General features: G+C 36.9%; 1 protein-coding gene and 1 long non-coding RNA gene across 4 annotated transcripts in view; one reads left to right on the top strand and one right to left on the bottom strand.

Moving 5' to 3' along the window:
- Positions 1–6,927, top strand: part of UBE2D3 (ubiquitin conjugating enzyme E2 D3) — a 33,737-nt gene extending 26,810 nt beyond the window's left edge. For all 3 annotated transcript variants that reach the window (XM_003257472.4, XM_004089032.3, XM_003257471.3), the window contains exons 7-8: positions 1,830–1,923; positions 3,850–6,927. In XM_003257472.4, coding sequence (XP_003257520.1) covers positions 1,830–1,923; positions 3,850–3,895 — 140 coding nt within the window. In that variant the 3' untranslated portion in view covers positions 3,896–6,927. The remainder of the gene's footprint in view (positions 1–1,829; positions 1,924–3,849) is intronic.
- On the bottom strand, positions 379–24,238 carry LOC115836719. The gene is made up of 5 exons (XR_004031742.1): positions 24,052–24,238; positions 22,841–23,377; positions 21,931–22,453; positions 21,426–21,533; positions 379–1,902 (listed from the first exon to the last, which is right to left on the bottom strand). It is a non-coding gene; the product is annotated as an uncharacterized LOC115836719 (long non-coding RNA).
- Between the last annotated feature and the right edge of the window lie 596 nt (positions 24,239–24,834).

The following is a 24,834-nucleotide window of genomic DNA, read 5'->3' as shown; positions in this document are numbered from 1 at the left end:
TTACCATTTTCGTTCTTTTAGTAGTGTTGATTAAAGATACTTTGTGAGAAGTTGTTAAAATTCAAATTGTGGTGAGTAGGCATTATTTGCCTGATGAGTTACCTTCATCTCATAATAGCAAAATTTATTTTAATAGACTTCTGTATTTTTCAATCCCAAACCACTTGGACATCTCACACTAACTGTGGCCTTTTTACCAAGAATGGTATGATATACCTAAACTTAATAGAGCTTTTGAATCCTGAGGTTTCCACTCTAGGAAAATTCTGATTTTGCTTTCCTGGGTTAATTTTTAGACCAATCTTTAGTCATGTTTTATGTAACCATGATAGATTGTTTCTACCTAATGACAGTCTAAAATTATATAATCTTCGAAAGATCTGTAGATCGATTCTGGTCTCTTTTAATAGGCATCTGTTACGTTATATGTAACAGGTTTTCCAGTCTCTGCATGAATATCCCAGGTGACGTTGTACTAATTAACACTATTTCACCATTAATTGTTTTTTGATTTTATGAGTTCAGTAAGTACAAAATAGCTTTTTCAAAAGGCAAGGCGTTGTATGAAAGTTTCATATACGTATATACTGCACTTGAATCTCAGGGAGAGAGACTGTAGCAGTAGCATTTCCCAAACTTTATTGAGTAGAATCACTTAAGGGAGAAAAAGAAACAACTTAGGCAGATGCTGCCATAATTCAAGTGTTTTTAAAATTTTAGACCTGTTTTTCACCCTCTTGGATGCTTTCTAATTTCTTTTCAAATCATGCTCCATACCTAAATATCAGCTTCCAAGTTTTTCTACTACTGCTGGGAGCGTACAGTAACACTGAAAACTGTTTTTGTAAGGGCAGATTGATTTGGTATGTTTTGTCGTTAAATCATCTTACTTTTTTGGCAGCCATACTTTGCTAACTTATTAAACTAGCAGTCACAACTGAAGCTACCTTTTTTCTGTGAGTTATTGTATAGCCAAGTCTCCTATATTAGGTAATTTTATATTCTGCTATATTTGGGGTTTGAAATTAAATTTGCTGTAGTCAATAAATATGTGACAGTGTTGTCTTTTTTACACTATTGCTTTTAAAAAAAAAAAAATCAGAACCATTTCAAGCATTTGTATCTTAACATTTTATAACAGCACCACCATACATGGTGACTGGCACATAGCAGGCACTCAAAGTGAGTGCGATCTATGTTCCTTAATGCTTGACATCTTATACATCAATATGTTGAACTGGTTAAGGTAAGAACTAGAGCTGATGAGTCACTTAGTACTAAAGAGATTTTGGCATTGTATTTAACTAGTACTCTTGGGAATATGGTTTCCTGCTTACAAGTTCAAGGAGACATTTAGTGGAGCTCTTGAAGGTTTTTCTCAGAAATTCCCAAGACAGTGGCTAAGAATGGATTTTTCGTCATGCCTAACGGCTATGAATATGGCATGAGTGTTACCTGCATATTCTTGCTAAAGTCCCCCCCTCCCCCCGCAGCCACACAGAGTACCAAGAAACCCCTGAAGTTCTAATATCATTTATGCCTATTTAAAATACATATATTAATATGGCATCAGTTGCCTATCTTAGAAACTATTTTTATGGCTAGTCAGCAGTGAATTTGATGCCACAAAACCCTGTTTTTAGCACTTCTTACTTACCAGAAGCTTGTCTTCTGTGAAACAAAATCTCTGTAAAACTATGTCTCATTGAGATAGAGATACACACTAATAAAAGTCTTTTGAGGATTGAATTTTGTGATAACACGGTTTAGAAAAATTTATTTATCCAAACTCCTGAAACTGGGTAACAGACGTTTTTGTTTTCTTGCAGTTCTTTTATCCATTTGTTCACTGCTATGTGATCCAAACCCAGATGACCCCCTAGTGCCAGAGATTGCACGGATCTATAAAACAGACAGAGATAAGTAAGTATGTTAAAAAGTTATTATAAAAGTGGTTTTACTTAATGAGTTAGGCTTATACTTTGCTTGTGACAGTGCCAAGAAGACTTGATATTTAGTAAGATAATAGTTAAAATATGGAGAAAGCTATTGAAATGTGGTTATTTAAAAAAACTTAACTAGGATTTAGCTTATGTGGCAGTGAATGCTCCCCTCTAAAATGTTTGTTTTTCCTAGCATGTTAAACAGTATCACTTTATTATCAAATTTTGGGGAAGAAAGCAAATTTTTCTTTACCCCAAGCATGTTTTTCCAAAAAATGTTAGTACTATTGTAAAAATGTGGTCTAAATTTCTCAAATATTTGAATTATATTTATGTTCAACTTAACCACTATAACTTTCATATGTTATAATTAATGCTAAGTGTACTTGTTCAATTAGGTACAATAGGTTAGCAAGAGAGTGGACAGAGAAATACGCTATGTTGTAGGGTAAGAGGATCTGCACTCTATGGTGCGCTTATTCATGGTACTGCCAGCACTTGAGTGCTGCATGCGTTAAGGCACTGTATTAACTAACAAAAGGTAACAGATATGGCAGTCTTCTGAAAACTGTACATTTAACTGCTTGGTCTCTGTTTAACGTGAAAGTAAATATCTGGTAGCCGTTATTGCTTGAAAGTATTGCATGGCAAAGCAGTTACATAGCACTAGTAAGAAATGGGAATTTATGTAGTATCTTTTTCTTTCAAACTATCATGGTGTTTAAATTTTAGCTTGAGACTTTGTACCAATCCTGTACAGAATGTGGTGGTTTAGTTAAAATTTTGCCAGGAGATAGTAATGTAAGGGAAAAACACTTTTAAGCCTAAGCATCTAAACTAAATGTTCATTACTGACAAGCATGCATTAGCGTCAGCTGTACTTTGTGGCTCCCTGTATGCTAAATAAAGCCTTTGTTTTAAAGTACTGGCTTTTTGAGAGAGTATCCTTAGGAGATGACAATGAATTGGTAGAACTTTTTAAAAAGTTTAGGAAAGTTGTTGGACCATATTTTGTTCTTGGTTTGAAATAAAGCTAGTTAATATTTAAACAATATAAAAATTCTCCTGTGCATATATATGTGTATATATATATTCATTTCTTAAGGTTATCACTGTTTTTTGGGGTAAGTAGTCTGGCATGAGTATAATCCAGGGGGAAGCTGATAGTATTTATCAGTGTTACTAGTCTTCCTGAGTAATAACCTTGCTTGTGTGTGAATTACCTGTTGATCTTTTTAAACAAAGATGCCCTTGTACTCAACAGGTCTCGATGGTGCTTATTAGCCTCAGTTACCACACTTACTAAAAGTAACACGTGATTCTGATGAACACAACCACTCACACACACACCCCTTTTGAAAATTACTGCCCTTTGTCATTCTGCCCAGTGTCATCTTCCCCTTCTGCTTCTACCTAAGTCCCAAAGCCATTTTTTCTTATAATATCCAGGACCAAGTAATTTCCCAAACTCTAGGATTCAGATAAAATTGTTTTAGTGAAAGCCTGGTTCTGGTCTTAGTGGAAATTTCTGTGGATGGATAGAATGTGTATACTATTTTAACATTTTTCCATAATGAACTGTAAAAATTTCTTCATGTTAAAATTAGAGCATGAGCTCGGTGGTAGAGAGAAAGGGTCTTTGATTTTTGTTAGCCTCGCAGTTTTCAGTGCTGCTTTCTTAGTTGTTTTAAAATACTACTTTCAGAGCATCAGGCTCTCATTTCCCACATTGCTTTGAGTACCAGTGCTATTTCTCCCTTGTTGGCTTTTATTCTGATCATAGTCATTAGAGATGACTTCATGATGAGTCTGGAGATGATAAAATGGAAATCATCCCCTTCCATTTAAAGTATTAGGAATTCTTGCACTTTATTTTAACTTTTAAAAATAACATCTTTATTTACAGGTACAACAGAATATCTCGGGAATGGACTCAGAAGTATGCCATGTGATGCTACCTTAAAGTCAGAATAACCTGCATTATAGCTGGAATAAACTTTAAATTACTGTTCCTTTTTTGATTTTCTTATCCGGCTGCTCCCCTATCAGACCTCATCTTTTTTAATTTTATTTTTTGTTTACCTCCCTCCATTCATTCACATGCTCATCTGAGAAGACTTAAGTTCTTCCAGCTTTGGACAATAACTGCTTTTAGAAACTGTAAAGTAGTTACAAGAGAACAGTTGCCCAAGACTCAGAATTTAAAAAAAAAAAAAAAAAAATGGAGCATGTGTATTATGTGGCCAATGTCTTCACTCTAACTTGGTTATGAGACTAAAACCATTCCTCACTGCTCTAACATGCTGAAGAAATCATCTGAGGGGGAGGGAGATGGATGCTCACTTGTCACATCAAAGGATACAGCATTATTCTAGCAGCATCCATTGTTTAAGCCTTCCACTGTTAGAGATTTGAGGTTACATGATATACTTTATGCTCATAACTGATGTGGCTGGAGAATTGGTATTGAATTTATAGCATCAGCAGAACAGAAAATGTGATGTATTTTATGCATGTCAATAAAGGAATGACCTGTTCTTGTTCTACAGAGAATGGAAATTGGAAGTCAAACACCCTTTGTATTCCAAAATAGGGTCTCAAACATTTTGTAATTTTCATTTAAATTGTTAGGAGGCTTGGAGCTATTAGTTAATCTATCTTCCAATACACTGTTTAATATAGCACTGAATAAATGATGCAAGCTGTCAATGGATGAGTGATCAACTAATAGCTCTGCTGGTAATTGATTTATTTTTCTTCAATAAAGTTGCATAAACCAATGAGTTAGCTGCCTGGATTAATCAGTATGGGAAACAATCTTTTGTAAATGCAAAGCTGTTTTTTGTATATACTGTTGGGATTTGCTTCATTGTTTGACATCAAATGATGATGTAAAGTTCAAAAGAGTGAATATTTTGCCATGTTCAGTTAAAGTGCACAGTCTGTTACAGGTTGACACATTGCTTGACCTGATTTATGCAGAATTAATAAGCTATTTGGATAGTGTAGCTTTAATGTGCTGCACATGATACTGGCAGCCCTAGAGTTCATAGATGGACTTTTGGGACCCAGCAGTTTTGAAATGTGTTTATGGAGTTTAAGAAATTTATTTTCCAGGTGCAGCCCCTGTCTTAACTGAAATTTCTCTTCACCTTGTACACTTGACAGCTGAAAAAAAAACATAACATGGGAGTAATAATGGGTCAAAATTTGCAAAATAAAGTACTGTTTTGGTGTGGGAGTTGTCATGAGGCTGTGTTGAAGTGACTTATCTATGTGGGATATTGAGTATCCATTGAAATGGATTTGTTCAGCCATTTACATTAATGAGCATTTAAATGCAACAGATATCATTTCAGGTGACTTAACATGAATGAATAAAAGTCAATGCTATTGGATTGTTTTTTGTTTGACAAGTGCTATCTGTGCCACTAATTTAACTTCTGTAGTAACAAGGGCATTACCATTCTTCACGTTTCCTAATTCTGATCCCATAGTTTTACATTTTTCCTGTTTATTTTGATTTTGTCCACTGCTTTATTTCTTAAAGTTCTAGCACATCTGTGACTCCTCCACTTCCACATTTTTGCACTGCTTACACTTATGTGCAATCTTATTCCTTGTCTGCACACAGATGTGGAAAGCTAGAAATAAATGTTAAAACTTACTTTTTATAAACATTTTAATATGTAGTTTGGACATGATTTATTGACTTAAGGTTCTTCTCTAAACTGGAAGTGAAATGCATGCCTTCTGAAGATGTTCTGGCTTTGTTAATTCTGTAATCATTTCATTGGGGAAAAAACCAGCTATGCAGTTTTTCCAATGAGTGAATTTTTTCATTTTGTGTTTTGCTTAAAATGGCTCCTTCAGGGTAGATGTCATACTGCATAACTTTTTGGATTCAAATTATGAATGAGAAATTAGTTACATTCTGCTCCACAAGGTAAGAAAAACTGCTCTTTGGCTCTGTTTTAAAAATTACTTCTGAGATGCATATACTCTCAAAATAACAGCTTTAGTAGGCATATCACTTCTTGAAAGCCAAACATGAGTGTAAGACACTTTTATGAAACACAGTGGATCCCTAACTGGCTTTCAAATTGACCTTTATAGCCTTAGACAACCCTTAGGTATTTATGGAGACGACTTTGATTGTCGTAACAATTAGTGGATGTGTCCAGTTCTCTGTATCTTTGACTTGATGCTTTATACATCATTTCATTTGTTGCTTCTAAGGGAATAAGCCATAGAGGCTTCTCCAGGTTTAAAAGAACAGTAAAGTACCTGGAAAACCAACATTTTTGAATGTATGGACACTGGACATGAGATCATGTACAATGAAATCTTCAAAAGAATCTAAGAATTTGCCCTCTTTGCCCCACTCCACCCAGTAATTTGACATTACTAGTGCCATGTATAGGACCCAACTGAGTATTAGAATCAGTTTTGACTATGTCTTTGTATTTCCTAAATCTTTTAATGCGTAAACCGAATTAGGATCCAGTTGGCCTGTTAATGGTAAATTTACATTTTAAATGACTCAGTTTGTTTTTCTTGGGCAAGTTTGCAATGTGATAATCAGATTTTTTTAAACTGATTAATTTGCTTTCTTGTGTGGGTGTACTCACATTTTAAAGTATGAACCACGGTTAACTAGTGGTCTCAGGGGTAGTGAAACACTCACTTTTTTTGTTGTTTTTTTTTGTTTGTTGAAATGGCTTAGTTGAAGTATACTTAAGGTACTGATCATGCTGTGTTAGTGCTTTGGGCGGGGAGGGGGGTAACTCAGCCATGTTTTGTGTTGGCATAACAAAACTGTTAATGATTGTTGATTACACTTTTAAGTGAATTTGTCTTTTATGAGGAACCCAGTGCAAGTCACTAAATATTGTCTAATAGTGACATCTGCATAAGACTTGTAATAGCTAAAGTTAATTGAGCTTAAAGGAATTGTTACCATTAAAGTCTGTGTTTAAAGACACTTTGGTCTTACTTGGTAATTCCAGCTAACATGAAATCCACACTTGAGCTTAATATTGTGTGTGAGCTCGATTTTTAACCTTATACAGTTTATGAAGAATTAAGGTGGTAGTTCTCAAAATGTTTCTTGAGATAACAATCTCAGCATCATTTAGGAAATTCTTTGTAATGTAAGTTGTCAGGCCCCATCCGAGTCCTGAATCAAACTGGCATGGAGCCCAGTCACCTATATTAAAACACCCTCCAAGTGATTCTGATGAATGATGAAGACTGAGAACCGTTTTCAGAAGTCTGTTCGTAGCATTCCCTTGTAACAGACTATAACCAGTAATCCTTTGACTCTACAGCTATTTTTTTATAGCTGTTTTTGGCTATAGAGAATGTGTTTAAGTATTAACATTTCTGATACCTGACAATTTCCTAGTACTTTGAATTGTAATACAGTACATTGATTTCCACATTTACACTTGGAATATTAAAATACGTTAACGTCCTACAGTTGGCTAATTTGAATAACCATACTGGCATGGAATTCAACCAATCGTCAAGTATTTAAAAGTAATCGGGTGCAATACCTAAGTATTGTGTTGGCTAGCTGAACAAATTTGAACCCAGATCCCATTCTGTGGCCTGACACCAGGCAATTTTTCCAAGTGGAAATGATGCTATGTTAAGGGTGTTTGCAGTGTTTGACAGGTATTAAAGGTACCCTAAGGTGACTATTAAGACTTCTCGTGCTGTCCCATTGTAATGGAAAAATACAGTTAAAGGTATTTGGAAATGGCCTCAAAACATGACAGTGCCCCCCCCCCCAAAAAAAAAATACTGGAGGAACTATTTTAACAAAAAGACTTAAAGAAATACATTGAAGTTGGCCAAATGTCTTAAGTCCCTAGAAATTATTACTGTGTTGCATTATTTCTTGCTACCTTATAACTACTTGCTCATTTCTGGCCTCAGGTTTGAAAATTTTTATGTGATTTAGGTATACAAGATGTTTCTGACAATTGTTCTTTTACTTGGGATGCTTCCATTAAAGTCCCACTATCAGTATCTAGCTCTTCCCAGACTGTATGCTATTTATGAATGACATTTTTTAAGAGCCCTCTTTTCTGTATTGTAAAAAATGTTTTTATGAAATTTACATTTTTATGTACTACTGTCTGATCCTCTATAGAACTTGATTTCTCATTTACCATATCAAATTTGTAGTCAAAGCTGAACAATGAACTTTCATGTCATACTGGCTTAGGAGTCCAGTTAACTACCGTCATTTGCTAACCTTCCAACTATTTCTCCTGAGCTCCCATATAGCTTCTGTTCATTATCCACATGACAATCTAAAGGGCATCTTTTAAAATGTCTAAAACTGGCCATATGTCTACAAAGACATACACACACTATTACCCCATGCTCAGTAAATGTCAGCATTCAATTGCAATGGCCTAAAACCTAGGCAACCAACTTTGACTTTTCACATTCCCTCTTCAATCAGACTTAACAGCAGCCTTTAGAATCTGCCCATTTACCATGTTCACTGTTAGCACCATGATCTAAAGCTGTATCATTTCTTATTTGGATTATTGCAATAGCCTCCTGAGTGATCTCCTACCTTGACAGCAATCTGTCCCACACACAATCCCTTTAAACCTTATCAGATGGCATGGCTTTTCTCCAAACCTAATGGTTTCCCATCTCATTCGGAGTAAAAACACAAGGTATTAAAAGTAATCTACAAGGCTGTAGATAACTTTCTTCCCTACCCTTGCCTCAGCTTAATCCCCAATTCCTTGCTTGTCTCACCACCAACTCCCTCAGCTCAGTCACATGGAATTGCTGAGACTTGCAAAGATGTGTGAAGATGTTTACTCTTGTTCTTACCTTTGCTTAGGATGGTCTTACCCCACATACCATACAGCTTCCTTTTCCCTAACTAGGTCTCTATTCAAATACCTTATCAGAGTAGTTTTTCTTGACTATTCTATGTAATACACCAACGCAGCATCACCTCTATAGAGTACATCATGGCATATTCAGTATTATCTATCTTATGGGTAATAATTGTCTCACCCTCAGCCCCACCCCAGTTCTATGAGGACAGATTTTTTTCTCTTATTTATCAATGACTAGATGACTACTTGGCACATTTTAGGTGGTCAAATATTTAACACAAATGACTGAACCAAATGGTAGTCTGTCAAAGGTACATATACTTACTGGCCATTTGGATATCTTCTTCGGGAAAATGTTTAATCTGCTTGCTTCATTTCTAACTCCAGAAGAACAAAGAAAACTAATATACTACTAAAACCTTGTTAATCAGACCTTTATTCTCCATTGTAAGTAAAATAATGCAGTTCAGATTCTGTCAGCCTGGATGATTACCCTGATAAATTGAAAAAGCAACCACTTGCTGGGGGAAAACCTTTTTTTTTTTTCAGTGTGTCAATGTTCTATCAAGAAAGAAAGGAGTATTCTCAGACCAAAACCAAACTGAAACCAGGAACCCAGAGGAAAACAACATACCCAGAACCAGCTTGCATTGCATTTTGAAAACACTTAAAGTACCTACCCCAAGTGAACTTTCTTCATTTTTTCTTTTTTTCTTCAAGACAGGGTCTTGCTCTATCACCCAGGCTAGAGTGCAGTGATAGACCCCTCAACCTCCTGGACTCAAGCAATTCTCCCACCTCAGCCTCCTGAGTAGCTGGGGCTACTCGCCATGTTGCCCAGACTGGTTTTGAACTCCTGGGCTCAGGACCATTCACCGCGGCCTCCCAAAGTGCTGGGGTTACAGGCGTGAACCACCATGCCCAGCTGACCTTTAATTTTCATGATGGCAAATCCCGGGATGCACCCAAAAGTGGTGTCAAATAGGAGAAACCCATTCCTAGTACAACTAGGACTCTACCTATCTTGAAAGTTGGTGCTCTGTGGCAGGAGAATACTGCGAGAATTTGTAATAATAGTTTGGGCTTTGTGAAGATTTGCAGCCTCAGGTGGTCCCAGAAAATTCAAGCAGAGGATTTAATTTTTAGAGTGATTCCAAATTAGTAGAACAACCAGCTACTGGCAGAAGCAAACACTGTAGGAATTCCATAATAGCTCACATTTTAAAACCAGCAAGAAAAAGTACAAGGTAATGTAGCACCATGAATTGCCAACCAATTTGCAAGAATCAAAACATTAAATATCAATATTTAAAAAAAATAAATTTTTAGTCAAATTGGAAAGGAAGACTATTAATAAGTGACATCTTGTATTTGGAAAATCCTAAATCATAAAAACCACAGCGCTAATAGAATTAGGCAAATTTGCAGGATACAAGATTGACACACAAATCAGTTGTATTTCTTTAAATTATTGATTGTAAGCAATGCATAAATGAAGTTAAGGAAATTCCATATACAATAGCATCGAAAAGAATAGGGGCCCAGCGCAGTGGCTCACACCTATAAACCCAGCACTTTGGGGGGTTGAGGCATGCAGATCATGAGGTCAGCAGTTTGAGACCAGCCTAGCAAACTTGGTGAAACCCTATCTCTACTAAAAATATAAAAAACAAAAAAGTTGGGTGTGGTGACACGCACCTGTAGTCCCAGCTACTTGGGAGGCTGAGCCAGGAGAATTGCTTAAACCTGGTAGGCGGAGGTTGCAGTGAGCCGACATCATGCCACTGCACTCCAGCCTGGGTGACAGAGTGAGACTCTATTTCAAAAAAAGAAAATAAATGAAGTGCAAAAACATGTACACTGAAAACTATCAAACTTTTCTGAAAGAGAAGTCCTGAATAAATGAAGAGACATCCTGTGTTCATGGATTTGAAGATTTAATACGCTGAAATGACAGTGATTCTCAAAGCAATCTACACATCCAATGCAACCCCTATCAAAATCCCAATGACTGTTTTGCAGAAATGATAAAATGTAAAAATTCATACGGAATTGCAAAGAACTGCAAGGAGCTAAACAATCTTTAAAAAGAATGAAAATAAGGAGCTCATACTTCCCTATTTCAAAAGTTAATACAAAGCTACAGTAATCAAAATAGCATACAGAGGAACACATAGACTCATGGAATAGAATTGAGAGTCCAGGAATTATCACACACTTAATGGTCAGTTCATGTTTGACAAAGATGACAAGACCATTCAATGGGAAACAATAGTCTCTTTAACAATATGGTGTAGAGACAACCAGATAGCTACATGCAAAAGAATGAATTGGACCCCTACCTCACATCCTATACAAAAATTAAAATGGATCAAAGTCACAAATGTAAGAGCTAAAACCATAAAACTCTTAGAAGAAAATGAAAGTGTATCTTTGTGTTCTTATATTTGGCAATACTTAGAGATGACACCAAAAGCACAAACAACCAAAGGAAAAGGATGAATTGGACTTCATTAAGACTATAAACGTGTGTGTCAAAAGACATTATAAAATGAAAGGATAACCTACAGAATGGACACAAACTTTCAAATCATCTATCTGATTAGGCTCTAGTATTCAGAATATATAAAGAATTCTTAAAACTCAACAAGAAGACAACTGTAATTAAAAACAGGCAAAATATTTAAATATTTTCCCAAATAAGATAAACAGATGGCCAGTAAGTATATGAAAAGATGTTCAACGTACTAGTTATTAGACAAATGCAAGTCCAAACCACAATGACGTATCACTTTTTACCCCATAGAATAGCTATAAAATTTTAAAATAGAAAACGTGCTGGTGAGGATTTTGTAAAACTGGAAAACTTGTACATTGCTGGTGGGAATGTAAGATGGTGCAGCTTCTGTGGAAAGCAGTTTGGCAGTTCCCCAAAAAGTTGAACATAGAATTACTGTATGACTCAGCAATTTCATTCCTAGTTATGTACCCAAAACAACAGAAAACAGGTATTCAAACAAATACTTGTAAATGAATGTTCATAGCAGCACTCACTATTCACAATAGCCAAAAGATGGAAACAATGAATAAAACAAATTGTGGTATTTCCATACGATGGTATATTATTCAGCCACATGAAAGACTGTAGTATTGATGCATGCTATAATGTGGATGGACCTTAAAAACATTTTGCTAAAAGAAAGAAGCAAAACATAAAAAGTCACATATTGTATAATTTCATTTATATGAATATCCAGAATAGTTCTATAGAGACAGCAGATTCCGCTACTAGGAAGATAGGGAAATGGGGAGTGACTGCTTGATGGGTATGTAGTCTCTTGTGGATGATGAAAATGTCTTGGAACTAGAAGTTACTATGGCTATACCACATTGTGAACATATGAAATTACACTGAATTGTGCATTTTAAAATAGTTAATGATATGTGAATTTCACCATAAAATATCCAACGTTTATGTAATACTTTTAAGTGTCAAGCACTTTTCTAAATTCTTCAGATACACACACACGTATTTTATTTATTTTTTGAGACAGAGTTTTGTTCTTGTTGCCCAGGCTGGAGTGCAATGGTTTGAACTAGGCTCACTGCAACCTCTGCCTCCCAGGTTCAAGCGATTCTCCTGTCTCAGCCTCCCAAGTAGCTGAGATTACAGGTACTTACTTGCCACCACGCCTGGCTAATTTTTTGTATTTTTAGTAGAAATGGGGTTTCACCATGTTGGCCAGGCTGGTCTCAAACTCCTGACCTCAGGTGATCCGCCCCCCTCGGCCTTCTAAAGTGCTGGGATTACTGGCGTGAGCCACTGCACTTGGCCAATTCTTTACATAATAATAACTCTTAATTCTGATAACAAACGTGTACTTATTTAAATGCTTATATTATTATTTCTATTTTATAGATGAGGCAACCGAGGAAAAGAGGTTATGATTTGCCCAAAGTTACTCATCTAATGGTAGAGGTTGGGATTTAAATCTAGATAATCAGATTCCAGAACCTTACCTCTCTATCATTATGGGAGAAATAAAATAAGTTTAAAATATGAATAAAGAGCAAGAGGCTATTAAAATGATCAATCAGATATGAAAAATAACCAAAAGCAGTACTTCCAGAATTTAGAAAACAGACTAATTAAAACTTAAGGATAGGTTTAATAGCCTAGTTGACACAGCTAAGTAAAGACTTAGAGGAGTGAAAGATATGAAAAAATCATTCTGAATGTAGCACGAAGATGAAGATGAAAGTAACAGCTTAAGAACCGTGGAAAAATAACTTGGTCTAACATGGCTAATTGGAGCTTGAATTCCATTTACTGCTTCCAGGCTCCAAATGCGCCTTTCAATAAAGTAGTTCCTCATTATCCTTGGGAGATACATTGCAAGACCCCTAGTAGATAATTGAAACCACAGATAGAACTAAACCCACTATACACTATGTTTTTTCCTATATATATATATGAGATAAAGTTTATAAGTTAGCCACAGAGATTAACAATAATAATAAAATACAACAATATACTGTAATAAGATGAGTGTGAACTCTCAATACATCTTATTGTATTGTACTAACCCTTCTTGTGATTATATGAGATAAAATGCCTAAATGAAACGAATGACATAGGCATTATGACATAAATGAATAATTCTAGAAATAATTCATGTTTTAAATTGCACTGTGTTCTCAGTAACGATGAAATCTCATGCCATCCCACTCCTTCCTTCTCAAATTTCTGTTAGTCACTTAGTAACCATCTTGGTAATCACATGGACTATCACAGTATTACAGTGCTGTGTTCAAATAACTCTTTTTTTACTTAATTATGTTCCCAAAGCACAAGAGTAGAGACGTAATATTTTCAGACCATGGTGAATCATGGGTAAGAAAAACTGCAGAAAATGAAACCATAGATAAAGGGATACTACAGATGGTGTTTGACTTATAATGGTTTGACTTACAATTTTTTGACTTCATGATGATGCAAAATGATACGCATTCAGTAAAAGCCATACTTTGAGTACCCATACAATTTTTCTGTTTTTTCCTTTTCTTTTTTTTGTTTGAGACACTGTCACCCAGGCTGGAGTGCAGTGGTGCGATCATGGCTCACTGCAGACTTGACCTCCTGGGCTCAAGCAGTCTTCCCACCTCACCCTCCCAAGTAGCCGGGACCACAAGCACATGCACTGCACCCAACTAATTTTTGTTTTTATATTTTTCGTAGAGACAGTGTCTCCCAATGTTGCCCAGGCTGGTCTTGAACTCCTGGGCTCAAACAAGTCTCCTGCCTCAGTCTCCAAAAGTGCTAGGATTACAGGTGTGAGCCACAGCACCCGGCCCTGTTTTCCATTTTCAATGTAGTATTCGATAAATTACATGAGGCAGTCAACACTTTACTATAAAATAGCCTACAGTAAGATAAAATAATCTAAAACAAGTCTAATGTTAAGTGTTGAGGGCACATTTAAAGTAGGCTAGGCTAAGCTATGATGTTTGGTAGGTTAAGTGTATTAAATGCATTTTTGACTGACGATATTTTGTATTTACAATGAGTTCATTGAAATGTAACCCCATCATAAGTCAAGGAACATGTGTTACTGTATATCTTCTGTGATAGGCAACTGAATTTTTTTCAGAGTCCCTCCTTTAACGTGGGCACGATGTTAAGCTTTCTAAGTAAAGGGCATTGGAGGAATACTACAGAGGAAGAGGTTCTCCTGCTGTCCCTGTTATGAGCTGAGGGTTGGCTAGTGTGGGTATGAAGACAACCAGTAAATATCCACAGGCCCAAAACACAATCTGTCTGTGACTTTGCAGCTTTGGCCTGCTGATAACCTTTTTGCACCCCTCTTCACAAGGAAACCAAAGCTCTTGCATGGCCTGCACTGACTGCTTGTGGCCTGGAGACTCACACATCTGAAGTCACTCTTTACCAGCCTCTGCACAACCTGTGCATAGCTCACCTGTGGCCCAGTGGTCTACACAGATCTACCACTCCCTCTGCAACTTCCTGTGTGGCCTAAATGCTCTGGATGCATTCCACCCCATGAGTGGTAGATTATTTAATAATATTATTTCAGTGTTGGTTAATTACATTTGATTATTCTATGAATATGTAATATGTTGATACTAGGGGAATCTGGTCAGCATGTATAGGGGAAATTTCTGTACTAATTTTGTGGATTCTTCTGTAAGTCCAAAATTATCTCAAAAAGCCTTTTAAAATGTAGGGTAAACACAAAAGAATAGAAAAGGTGCATAATTTCTAAACTAGAAGAGAAGAAATCAATGGACAAAGGAGAAAAAAAGGCAAATGAGAGAGACCTAGAGATGGCAGGACAAATAGAAGGCACAATATGGTAGGTGAAATTCCAAATTGTATAAGTAATTATTCAAAAAGTAATTGGGGCCAGGTGCGGTTGCTCACGCCTATAATCCCCACACTTTGGAAGTCCAAGGCTGGAGGATTGCTTAAGCCCAGGAGTTTGAGACTAGCCTGGGCAACATAGAGAAACCCCATCTCTACAAAAAATACAGAAATATTAGCTAGGCATGGTGGCATGCACCTGTGGTCCCAGCTACTTGGGCTGAAGTGGGAGGATCACCTGAGCCTGGGGAAGTTGAGGCTGCAGTGAGTCATGATTTCACTACTGCACTCCAGCCTAGGTGACAGGGTGAGACCCTGCCAATAAATAGATAATAAATAAATGTAACGGGTTAAATTATCCAATCAAAGTACAAAGATCTTCAGACTGAATAAAAATTCAAAATACAGCTCTATGTTGTTTTTTAAGTAAATAAAATATAAGTAGACAGAAAAGTTGAGGTCCAAGGGGAGAGGGATTTTTCTCTTGCTTTGTTTACTGCTGCATCTCTGTTGCCTACAGCTATGCTTTCCAGTATGAGGGTCACTAGCCTTATATGGCTACTGAGCACTTGAAATGTGGCTAGTGTCACATTTTAAAATTTAAAAACTGAAGAAAAGTAGCATGTTTTCCATTAAACCCAACTTTATAGTTTGGTTAGGGCAACATTTCACTTTAACCATTGCATCATATAAGACATTGTTACAGAGTGTATGTTGAGCATGTAGGTCAACTTTAGTATTACGTATAAATATATCATCAATCTTGTCAGTTACAAACAGGTTTTTCAATTTGGATGTTTTGTTCCTATGCACTGATTTATTTAAATATTTTTGCAGACAGTGAAAGTTACAAAGATATTATATAAATTTTAATTGGTAATAAAATTTAAATACTTAATTATATAATCAAATTATTTTCTCTAGCTTAAAAAATAGGCCAGGTGTGGTGGCTCACTCCTATAGTCCCAACACCTTGGGAGGCCAAGGCGGGCAAATCACCTAAGGTCGGGAGTTTGAGAGCAGCCTGGCCAACATCTACTAAAAATAAAAAAAAAAAGCCAGGCATGGTGGCACGTGCCTGTAGTCCCAGCTACTAGGGAGGCTGAGGCAGGAGAATTGCTTGAACCTGGAAGACAGAGGTTGCAGTGCGCCAAGAGCATGCCACTGCACTCCAGCCTGGATGACAGACTGAGACTCTGTCTTCAAAAAATAATAATACGAAGAAGAAGCAGCAGCAGCAGCAGAAGAGGGAGGAGGAGGGGGAGGAGGAGGAAGACGAGGCTGGGCGTGGTTGCTCACGCCTGTAATCCCAGCACTTTGGGAGGCCGTGGCAGGCAGATCACCTGAGGTCAGAGTTCAAGACTAGCCTGCCCAACATGGCGAAACCCCATCTCTACTAAAAATACAAAAAATTAGCTGGGTGTGGTGTTAGGCGTCTGTAATCCCAGCTGCTCAGGAGGCTGAGGCAGTGAGGCAGGAGAATCATTTGAACCCGGGAGGTGGAGGTTACAGTGAGCTGACATCACCACTGCACTCCAGCCTGGGCGACAAGAGTGAAACTCCGTCTCATAAAAAAAAAAAAAAAAAAAAAAAAAAAAAAAAAAAAAACAAATTTTTACATTTAAGTTGGATTCAGTGGAGATGTCAAAGGTACTACTATGACTGGAATGAATAAAGAGTCTGGAAGAAGGTATGTTACAAAATTCACAATGAATGGCAATTGCAGTTTATTAGGGCAGAGCAAAATGAAAAGACTTTTTATCTGCTGTATAAAAATATTAAGATTATAAAATACACAGTAATGAGAGACATTTTTAGCAAAAACATAGTAAATATCATAAGAACTTTCAACAGTCAAAAAGAATTGATCAAATTAATTGCCTGAATTCAGAATTAAAAGTACAACAAAAAAATTTAAATGATATCTGACAGGATCCAAGTTTGTAAATATGGCCAGTTATAAAAGGTCTTGGATTCTTATACAAACACACACGCCCTCTAACAGTTTTTTTAGATGGAGAGATTGTAAAATAAACTATTATATCATTTATGGAAATGTTAGAAAGTTATGAAGAAATGACTAAAAACAATATTTTTAAAAAGTAAAAGATTTAAAATTACCAAACAAGTGCCTTGTAGAATGCAGTATCTTTTTAACAATATCAAAAATCAATTGATTCAAAATTTAAAATGTTGCAAATAGTTTTCTTTAGCTATAGATAAATCAGGTAATATAAGAAATACTGCCCATATCTGGGTATGTCGTGTCTCAAAGAACTTCCAAATTTACAGAGAAATATCAATTCATGGCCTAAGAATCAAACTCATGATGTGGTTTGTTTGTTTTTGTGACGGAGTCTCACTCTGTCACCTAGGCTGAAGTGCAGTGGCAGGATCTTGGCTTACTACAGCCTCTGCCTCGCAGGTTCAAGCAATTCTCCCGCCTCAGCCTCCCAAGTAGCTGCGACTACAGGCACACACCACCACGCCCAGCTAAGTTTTGTATTTTTAGTAGAGATGGGGTTTCACCATGTTGGCCAGGCTGGTCTGGAACTCCTGACCTCAAGTGATCTGCCTGCCTTTGCCTCCCAGAGTGCTGGGATTACAGGCGTGAGTCACCGCACCCAGCCAATTCTTTTTTTTTTTTTTAATTTTTACAGTTGTTGGAAAATAATTTCAAGGAAAAAAAAGTTAATTTATATCATCAGAGACAAAGCTCTAGCTATGTTAGGTCAAAATCCAAATTTATTGGCATTTTGAAATAAGTGATCATGATTTCTTATTGCTTCATTCCACTGTATGATAGATATTAAAAATATCTGGGCTCAATTTTCTGAAGCAAACTCTATGAAGAGGTAACGGATATAGTTATCGAAATTATTCTGTGTATCCATGCAAATTCTGTGAATCATTGCCAGTTTATGAAACAATTGAAAGAAATAGAAGAGAATGAATTTAGCTATTTGTGTTCTTTCTCAATATTCATTGGTTGAGTTATGGAAGAGTTGTATAAACATTACAAAGTTGTACAAATATTCCATAATCAAAGAGAAAAATACAGCCATGTGATTTATACTTTCTTATCAATATCACAGTGCATGTGAACAAACTAAATTTGAAACTCCAAGAAAATCAAAAGCTCATGACCTATTTAGACAAGTACAAGGATTTATATTGAAATTTAAACTTTTGGTAATACAAACCAATAATAATGATTTTACACATTTTTAAAAGAGTTTACATTTTCTAACAAATCAGTATGCAGGAGATTTTAATTAAATCAAAAGTATTATATAAATTAACAGAACTACAAGAAAAATTTGAACACTATTGATATTCAGAGAAATTTCAAGTTGCTTTTCAATTTATGAAATACTCTTTTTGAATTCAATGTCAATACCACTGAGTCAATGCAAGATTTAGTGAATGTACTATGTCTTGAACACAGTTTTGAAATTGATATGCCTTTGCTTTCAAAGTCAAATCAATTATTTTCTAAAAAATATGAGGCAGTTTTTTTTTTTTAATGTGGATGTGACTATTAAAGGAAAGTGATTTTTGTTTTCTGGTACTCAATTTAGGTTACTGGAAAACTTTCAGGTATTTTTGTGTCAAGAACTGTAAGTGGTCTGAGATTGTACCCTGCTTGTAAGATAAATCAACCTTCCACAGTTTTATAGATACTGGTAAAAAGGCACAGAACCCTTGGGTTCAAGACAAAGGAGTATGTTAATCACAGCAATAGCAATAGTCAGAGAATCAATATTTCTTTGAACCAATGTCTGCCTGATTCCTACAGAGCAATACAAAGAGGGTCAAATGGCAACTGTATACACAGCTGATTGTCTTATAGGTAAGGAACCGTTAGTTCAGGGAACCTAAATATTTTACAATGGTGGTAAACAATGCAAAGCAGCTTCACTGTACACTGGTTACCAACTTATCTGAGTTAAGAAATAACACACTCAGATGCCACAAGTTACATGAAATGATTTATTAATTGCAGATAGGCAGCAAGAGACAAAAGAATCCCAGGATCCATTGTGAGCCAGTCTCTGAAAGCTCTATTTACCTAGGGCAAATAGAGTCTCAACAACGTGTGCCCTACTTGCACCACAGCTGAGGGACCCTGAAAGGCAACCCACCTTGGGTTATATATCTTGGGGTCATAACACACAGGGCTGGAGCTTTGAAGGACATCCTGTTCTGAGGGGTGGGGAAGAGAGACTATAATAGAGCCTACGCAGTCCCTCCTCGTCTTAGAGTGTTGCATTCCCAGTACATTCTACGGTCACTTTTTGAGGACTACAAGCCAGAAAGGAGGAGGAGGAACTGGGTGGCATAACGCTACCTGGAGAACTGTCCTGCAAGCACAGCTGCACATTAACTTTATGATCTCGACAATAAGCATACCTACCTCATGCTTCAGAGGGAGACACTATGTCAATCTTCCAAGGCTATTTGATATACAGACATCCTTTAAAGATAGTTCAGAACAAAGACAACCAGTGCCTCTGCTCACAAGATGTTCAGAAATATGAGAGAGCCATGGAGAATTGTCTCCCAATATTTTGGAACAACTTGGGAATGTGAATCTTTTTTATTGTAAAATTTATGAAATCTAATATAAATCAAGTATTTCCAATGATAAGTTAACATTCAAACTGAGATATGCTGTAAGTATAAAATTCACAATAGACTTTGAAACCTTAATATAAAAAAGAATAAACTATTTCATTATTAGTTATATTAAATATGTGTTGAAATGAAAACATATTAGGTATATTGGTTTAAGTAAAATTAATCTCACCTGTTTACTTTTTTAAATGTGACTACTAGAAATTTAAAAATTTTATATGACACTCATATTGTTTCTATTGAACAGCTCAGGCTCAGGCTGTCTAATTTTTACTGGACAGCCCTAGAATGATTGAATGACTAAAGACTAGAAGTTGGAAGGGGTCTTTGCCTGAGTCCTCTGGAAAATGGAGACTCAACCAAAGCTTAATTGTTAATATTTTGGGGGGCGAGTTTCCGTCCCAGAATAGTAAGAGTGTAAGAAAAGGGAAGTGAGGCTGAGAAAGAGGGGAAGAACATTTGGGCAGTTACTGGAAAAGCCCAATCCCATTTGCTGTGGCATGGAACTTCATCTGAGATTGGAAGTGATGATAGGAGCCAAAATCACAATGGGACTGACTGAGTTAGGCCTATGTTCTAGTGGGACTGAGGCTCTTGTCATGGTGGGTTGTCTTGGATTGTGGTTACTGTAATTTCCTGACGACAATTAACACTGGGCATGGAAATGGTAAGAGATGCTCCACGGAATCCCTTCGATTCCAGACATACCCTCCCTGCTTTCATTAGGTAGTAGCAACTCTAGCTCAGAGTTCATTACCCTAGCCAGTGCATTAACTCCATTTTTCACCTGCTTGCTCAATAGAGTGAGTAACCCAAAGTGACTCCACTTATTACACTTATTAGTCATAACTTCTAATTGGGTGGAACTCTGTACCTCCTAACCTAGCCTAGTCAGCAGTTTCAGGGTCAGGATTATCTCCAGCAGTATAAGATCTGCTTGATGTCATGACACAAGTGTTCGAACAGCTTGCCTGATTGCCTTGACCTGCTTGTAGTTCTGGTCCCCACTCAAAGTATATAGTATATGCTTTCTCCAAAATCCAGAGAAACCCAGAAACCATTATGCCTCTTTCTTTTTCTTTCTTTCCCTCCCCTCTCCCCTCCCCTCCCCTCCCCTCCTCTTCTTCCCTTTCCTTCTTTCTTTTTTTTTTGAGACAGTGTCTTGCTTTGTCACCCAGGCTGGAGTGCAAGTGCAATCACAGCTCACTGCTCACTGCAACCTACACTTTCCAGGCTCAAGCAATCCTCCCACCTCAGCCTCCCAAGTAGCTGGGACTACAGGTGCACACTACCATGCCTGGCAAATTTTTGTATTTTTTGTGGAGACAGAGTTTTGCCGTGTTGTCTAGGCTAGTCTTGAACTTCTAGGCTCAAGTGATCCTCCAGCCTTGGCCTCCCAAAGTGCTGGGATTACAGGTGTGAGCCACCATGCTTGGCCTATGCCTCTTTATTTATCATAGATGGCGCAATATTCTACCACCTGTCTTTACCTTATAACACATGTATTGGATTGCTGGATTCTTCAAAATTTCAACAATGTGGTAGGCCTCTGAATCTCTATGGAATTATTTCTCACTATGTACTTACTTGGGCATATAGGGTATTTGCCACTTCTTGCTCATAATTCACATTAGCATCATGCCACTCATGCAGTCAACCAGAATTATGTTTTGCAGAATGTCAAGATGAAGTTACCTGCAAATGATGACAGAACAAGAGAAGGAGAAAGCAGCCTGGATCACATATTGGCTTTGGCCTGTCTCTTTCCTGTTCTATGGCTGTGACCTGTACCCTCCCTGAACCCTCCTTGGAAGGAACAACTTGGCTAACCTGATTAATGCTTAGCTGCCAAAAGATTGAGTTCTCAATGAAAATCATATGGTAATTTTAGTAATACCTTTGTGTATGACCTTGAAAAATACAGACACAAATTTCTAACGCATTTGAGGAAGTAATAAAGTTTAAAAGAGTTAGAGGGTGCGGGAAGAAAGCAGCTTTTTTTATCTGGGCTCCCAGCTAAACCCCACCCATATGCCTGAAACCGCGGCCCCAAGTGAAAACAGCTGACCCCGTTTTTCTGCCCAAATGTTACCTTTTTGGCCTGCCATGCTCCTATCCTGTGCCCATAGAAGACTTCAGCTGGCAGAGCAACACAAGCGGCTGAGCAGAGAGCAGAGAAGCAACTGAGCATTGGAGACTATGGATAGACGTGGCTAACTTCAGACAGGGGCAGCCGGGCTTTAGGGAGAGAGAGATCACTTTCCCAATCCGTTTTCAGTCTCCCTTTCTGCTGAGAGCCACCCACTGCTCAATAAAGTCTTCTGCATTCATCAACCTCTCAAACAGTTCGTGTGACTTGATTCTTCCTGGATGCTGGACAAGAACCTGGGTGCTGAGAGGTCAGAGGCTGCCACCTTGACCCTCCAGTGAGCTGGTTGGCACTTCCCTGTCCCTGGACGGCTAAGCTGACAGAGCATTGGTCATAACACGCTTGGACTCTGGCAAGTTCCAGTGTTTGTTCGCTTCAGTTCCTGCACTTGCTTGCTCGCACCCTCCCTCCTGAGAGGAGGAGTGGCCAGCGGCGGGCTGAGTGAAAGAGCCACTCCAGTTCCTGCCTGCGAAGGGGGTCAACAAAGTATCCCATCGCATCAAGATACCTCTGAATATGAACAGCTAGGAATCATGATGGCTGCAAAGGTGACTATTACCCAAATTGTGAAGAAGGGAAAGAGAAGGAAAACCAGAACCCTGAAGATACATAAAATTATTATGTGCAAGTAGCCAATGACATGAGACAGCAGGGATGTGATACTTTTGATACTGAGGCATACCAGTGGTCATCATCCCAACCTACAGGAGTTCAAGGGCATCCTAAACAAGTACATAGCCATATTAGTCTTAATGCTACTATAGGAAATTATATAGGAAAGAAAAATCTTTTCAATAAATGGTGCTGGAAAAACTAGATGGACATATGGAAAAATATTAGTCTCAATCCTTACCTCATGCTACACAAAAAACTAATTTTGAGATGCATCATGGACCTAAACTCAAAAGCTAAAACTAAAAGGCTTCTAGAGAAAAACAGAAGAATATCTTCATGACTGTGGGGTTGGCAAAGATTTTTTCCATGAGAACAAAAAGTACCAACCTCAAAAAAACTAACACATTGGATTTAATCAAAATGTAAAACCATAAGAGACACCGTTAAGCAAATGAATAAACAAGCCAGGACCAAAAGAAAATATTTGTAATACATACATCTGACAAAGCATGTGTATCTAGGGGATGGAAAGAATTCTTACAACTCAGTAATAAAGATAACTCAGTTTTAAAATTTGTCAAAGAGACATTTATAAGCAAAAAAAAGAAGCTCAACTTAAAACTCATACTTTATGCAAAAATTAACTCAAATGATATTATGAACTTATATGTAAAATATAAAACCATAAAATGTTTAGGAAAAAATAGGAGAAATTTCAGGACTTAGGACTAGCAAATAATTCTTTGACGTGACATACATCTTCCTCTTACACAATCTGTAAAAGAAAAAATCGACAAATTGGATCTCACTGTAAATGAGAAAGAGACTTAGGCAAACATTTTAGAAGAGAAAAAAAAATACAAATGACCAAAAAGCACATGAAATGGTAGTTACACAAGTGTGTACATTTGCTAAAACTCATCAAACTGTACACTTAAGATGTGTGAATTTCGATGTATATAAACTATTCTTCAATAAAAATAAATTTTAAAAAAGAATATTTTTATAAGTTGAACAGAGAAGCAATATTCATGTTGATAAAGATCAATTATTTCCCTTCCTACCTTACACTCACTGTCAGAATCATAACTGTGAGATTCAGAAAAACAAAGATAAAGAGGGCACTCTAAAAGTTTCCAGGAAAAATTTCGAGTTCTTCTTAAAAAAAGAAAAGAAGGAAGGCAGGAAGGAAAGAAAAATAAGCAAATAAAGAAAATGGAAAAAATCCGACATCTCATCAGCCATAACGAAAACTAGAATATGGTACGGTAAAGGTCTTCAAGGTTTAAAAAAAATAATTCCTCTTGAACCTAGAATTATTTACTCAGTCAAACTATCAACAAAGTGTAGTGTCAAAATAAATTCATTTTAAGACATAAAGGGATTCCTGAAATCTACATTATTTGTACCTTAAAATAATTTTTTCAAATTAAGATATAATTCACATACCATGAAGTCTACCATTTTAAAGGGTACAATTCAGTCGATGTTAATATATTCACGAGGTTGGGCAATCATCTCCAGTGTCTCTTTCCAAAACATTTCATCACATTATAAACACCATACCAATTAGCAGCCATTCCCATTCCTCCAATACCCGACCACTGGCAAGCACTTATCTCTTTTCTGTTTCTATGGATTTGCTTATTCTGTACATTTCCTATAAACGGAATCATACAATATGATGTCATTATCAGCATTCTATTTCTTTTAATGGCTGAATAATATTCCATTGCATGCATATATCACATTTTGTTTATACATTAGCCAATTAATAGACATTTGGGCTGTTTCTACTTTTTGGCTATTATAAATAATACTGCTGTGAAGATCTGTGTACAACTTGTTGTGTGAACCTATGTGTTTAATTCTTTTGGGTATATATGTGGGATTGAAAGTTCTAGGTCATACAGTAACTCCACATTTAATTTTTTGAGGAACCACCGACTTCTTTTGCACAGAAGCCATACCATTTTACATTTCCACCAGTGATGTACAAGAATTCTAGTTTTTCTACATCCTCTCAAACACATGTTATTGTCCATATTTTTTATTATAGCCATCCTAGTGGGTGTGAAATGGTATGTCATTTTGGTTTTGATTGGCATTTCCCTAATGTTATGATCTGCTCCCACTCCCTGACCCCGATATTAATATGTTGAAATTCTAACACCTAAGGTGGTATTATTAGGGGTTGGAAAGCCTTTGAGATATGATTAGGTTACGAAGGCT

The sequence above is a fragment of the Nomascus leucogenys genome, chromosome 9 (genome assembly GCF_006542625.1).
Source record: "Nomascus leucogenys isolate Asia chromosome 9, Asia_NLE_v1, whole genome shotgun sequence".
Classification (NCBI taxonomy): domain Eukaryota; kingdom Metazoa; phylum Chordata; class Mammalia; order Primates; family Hylobatidae; genus Nomascus; species Nomascus leucogenys.
The sequence above is the reverse complement of the archived record's forward strand: the minus strand, read 5'-3'. Positions and strand labels throughout refer to the sequence as shown.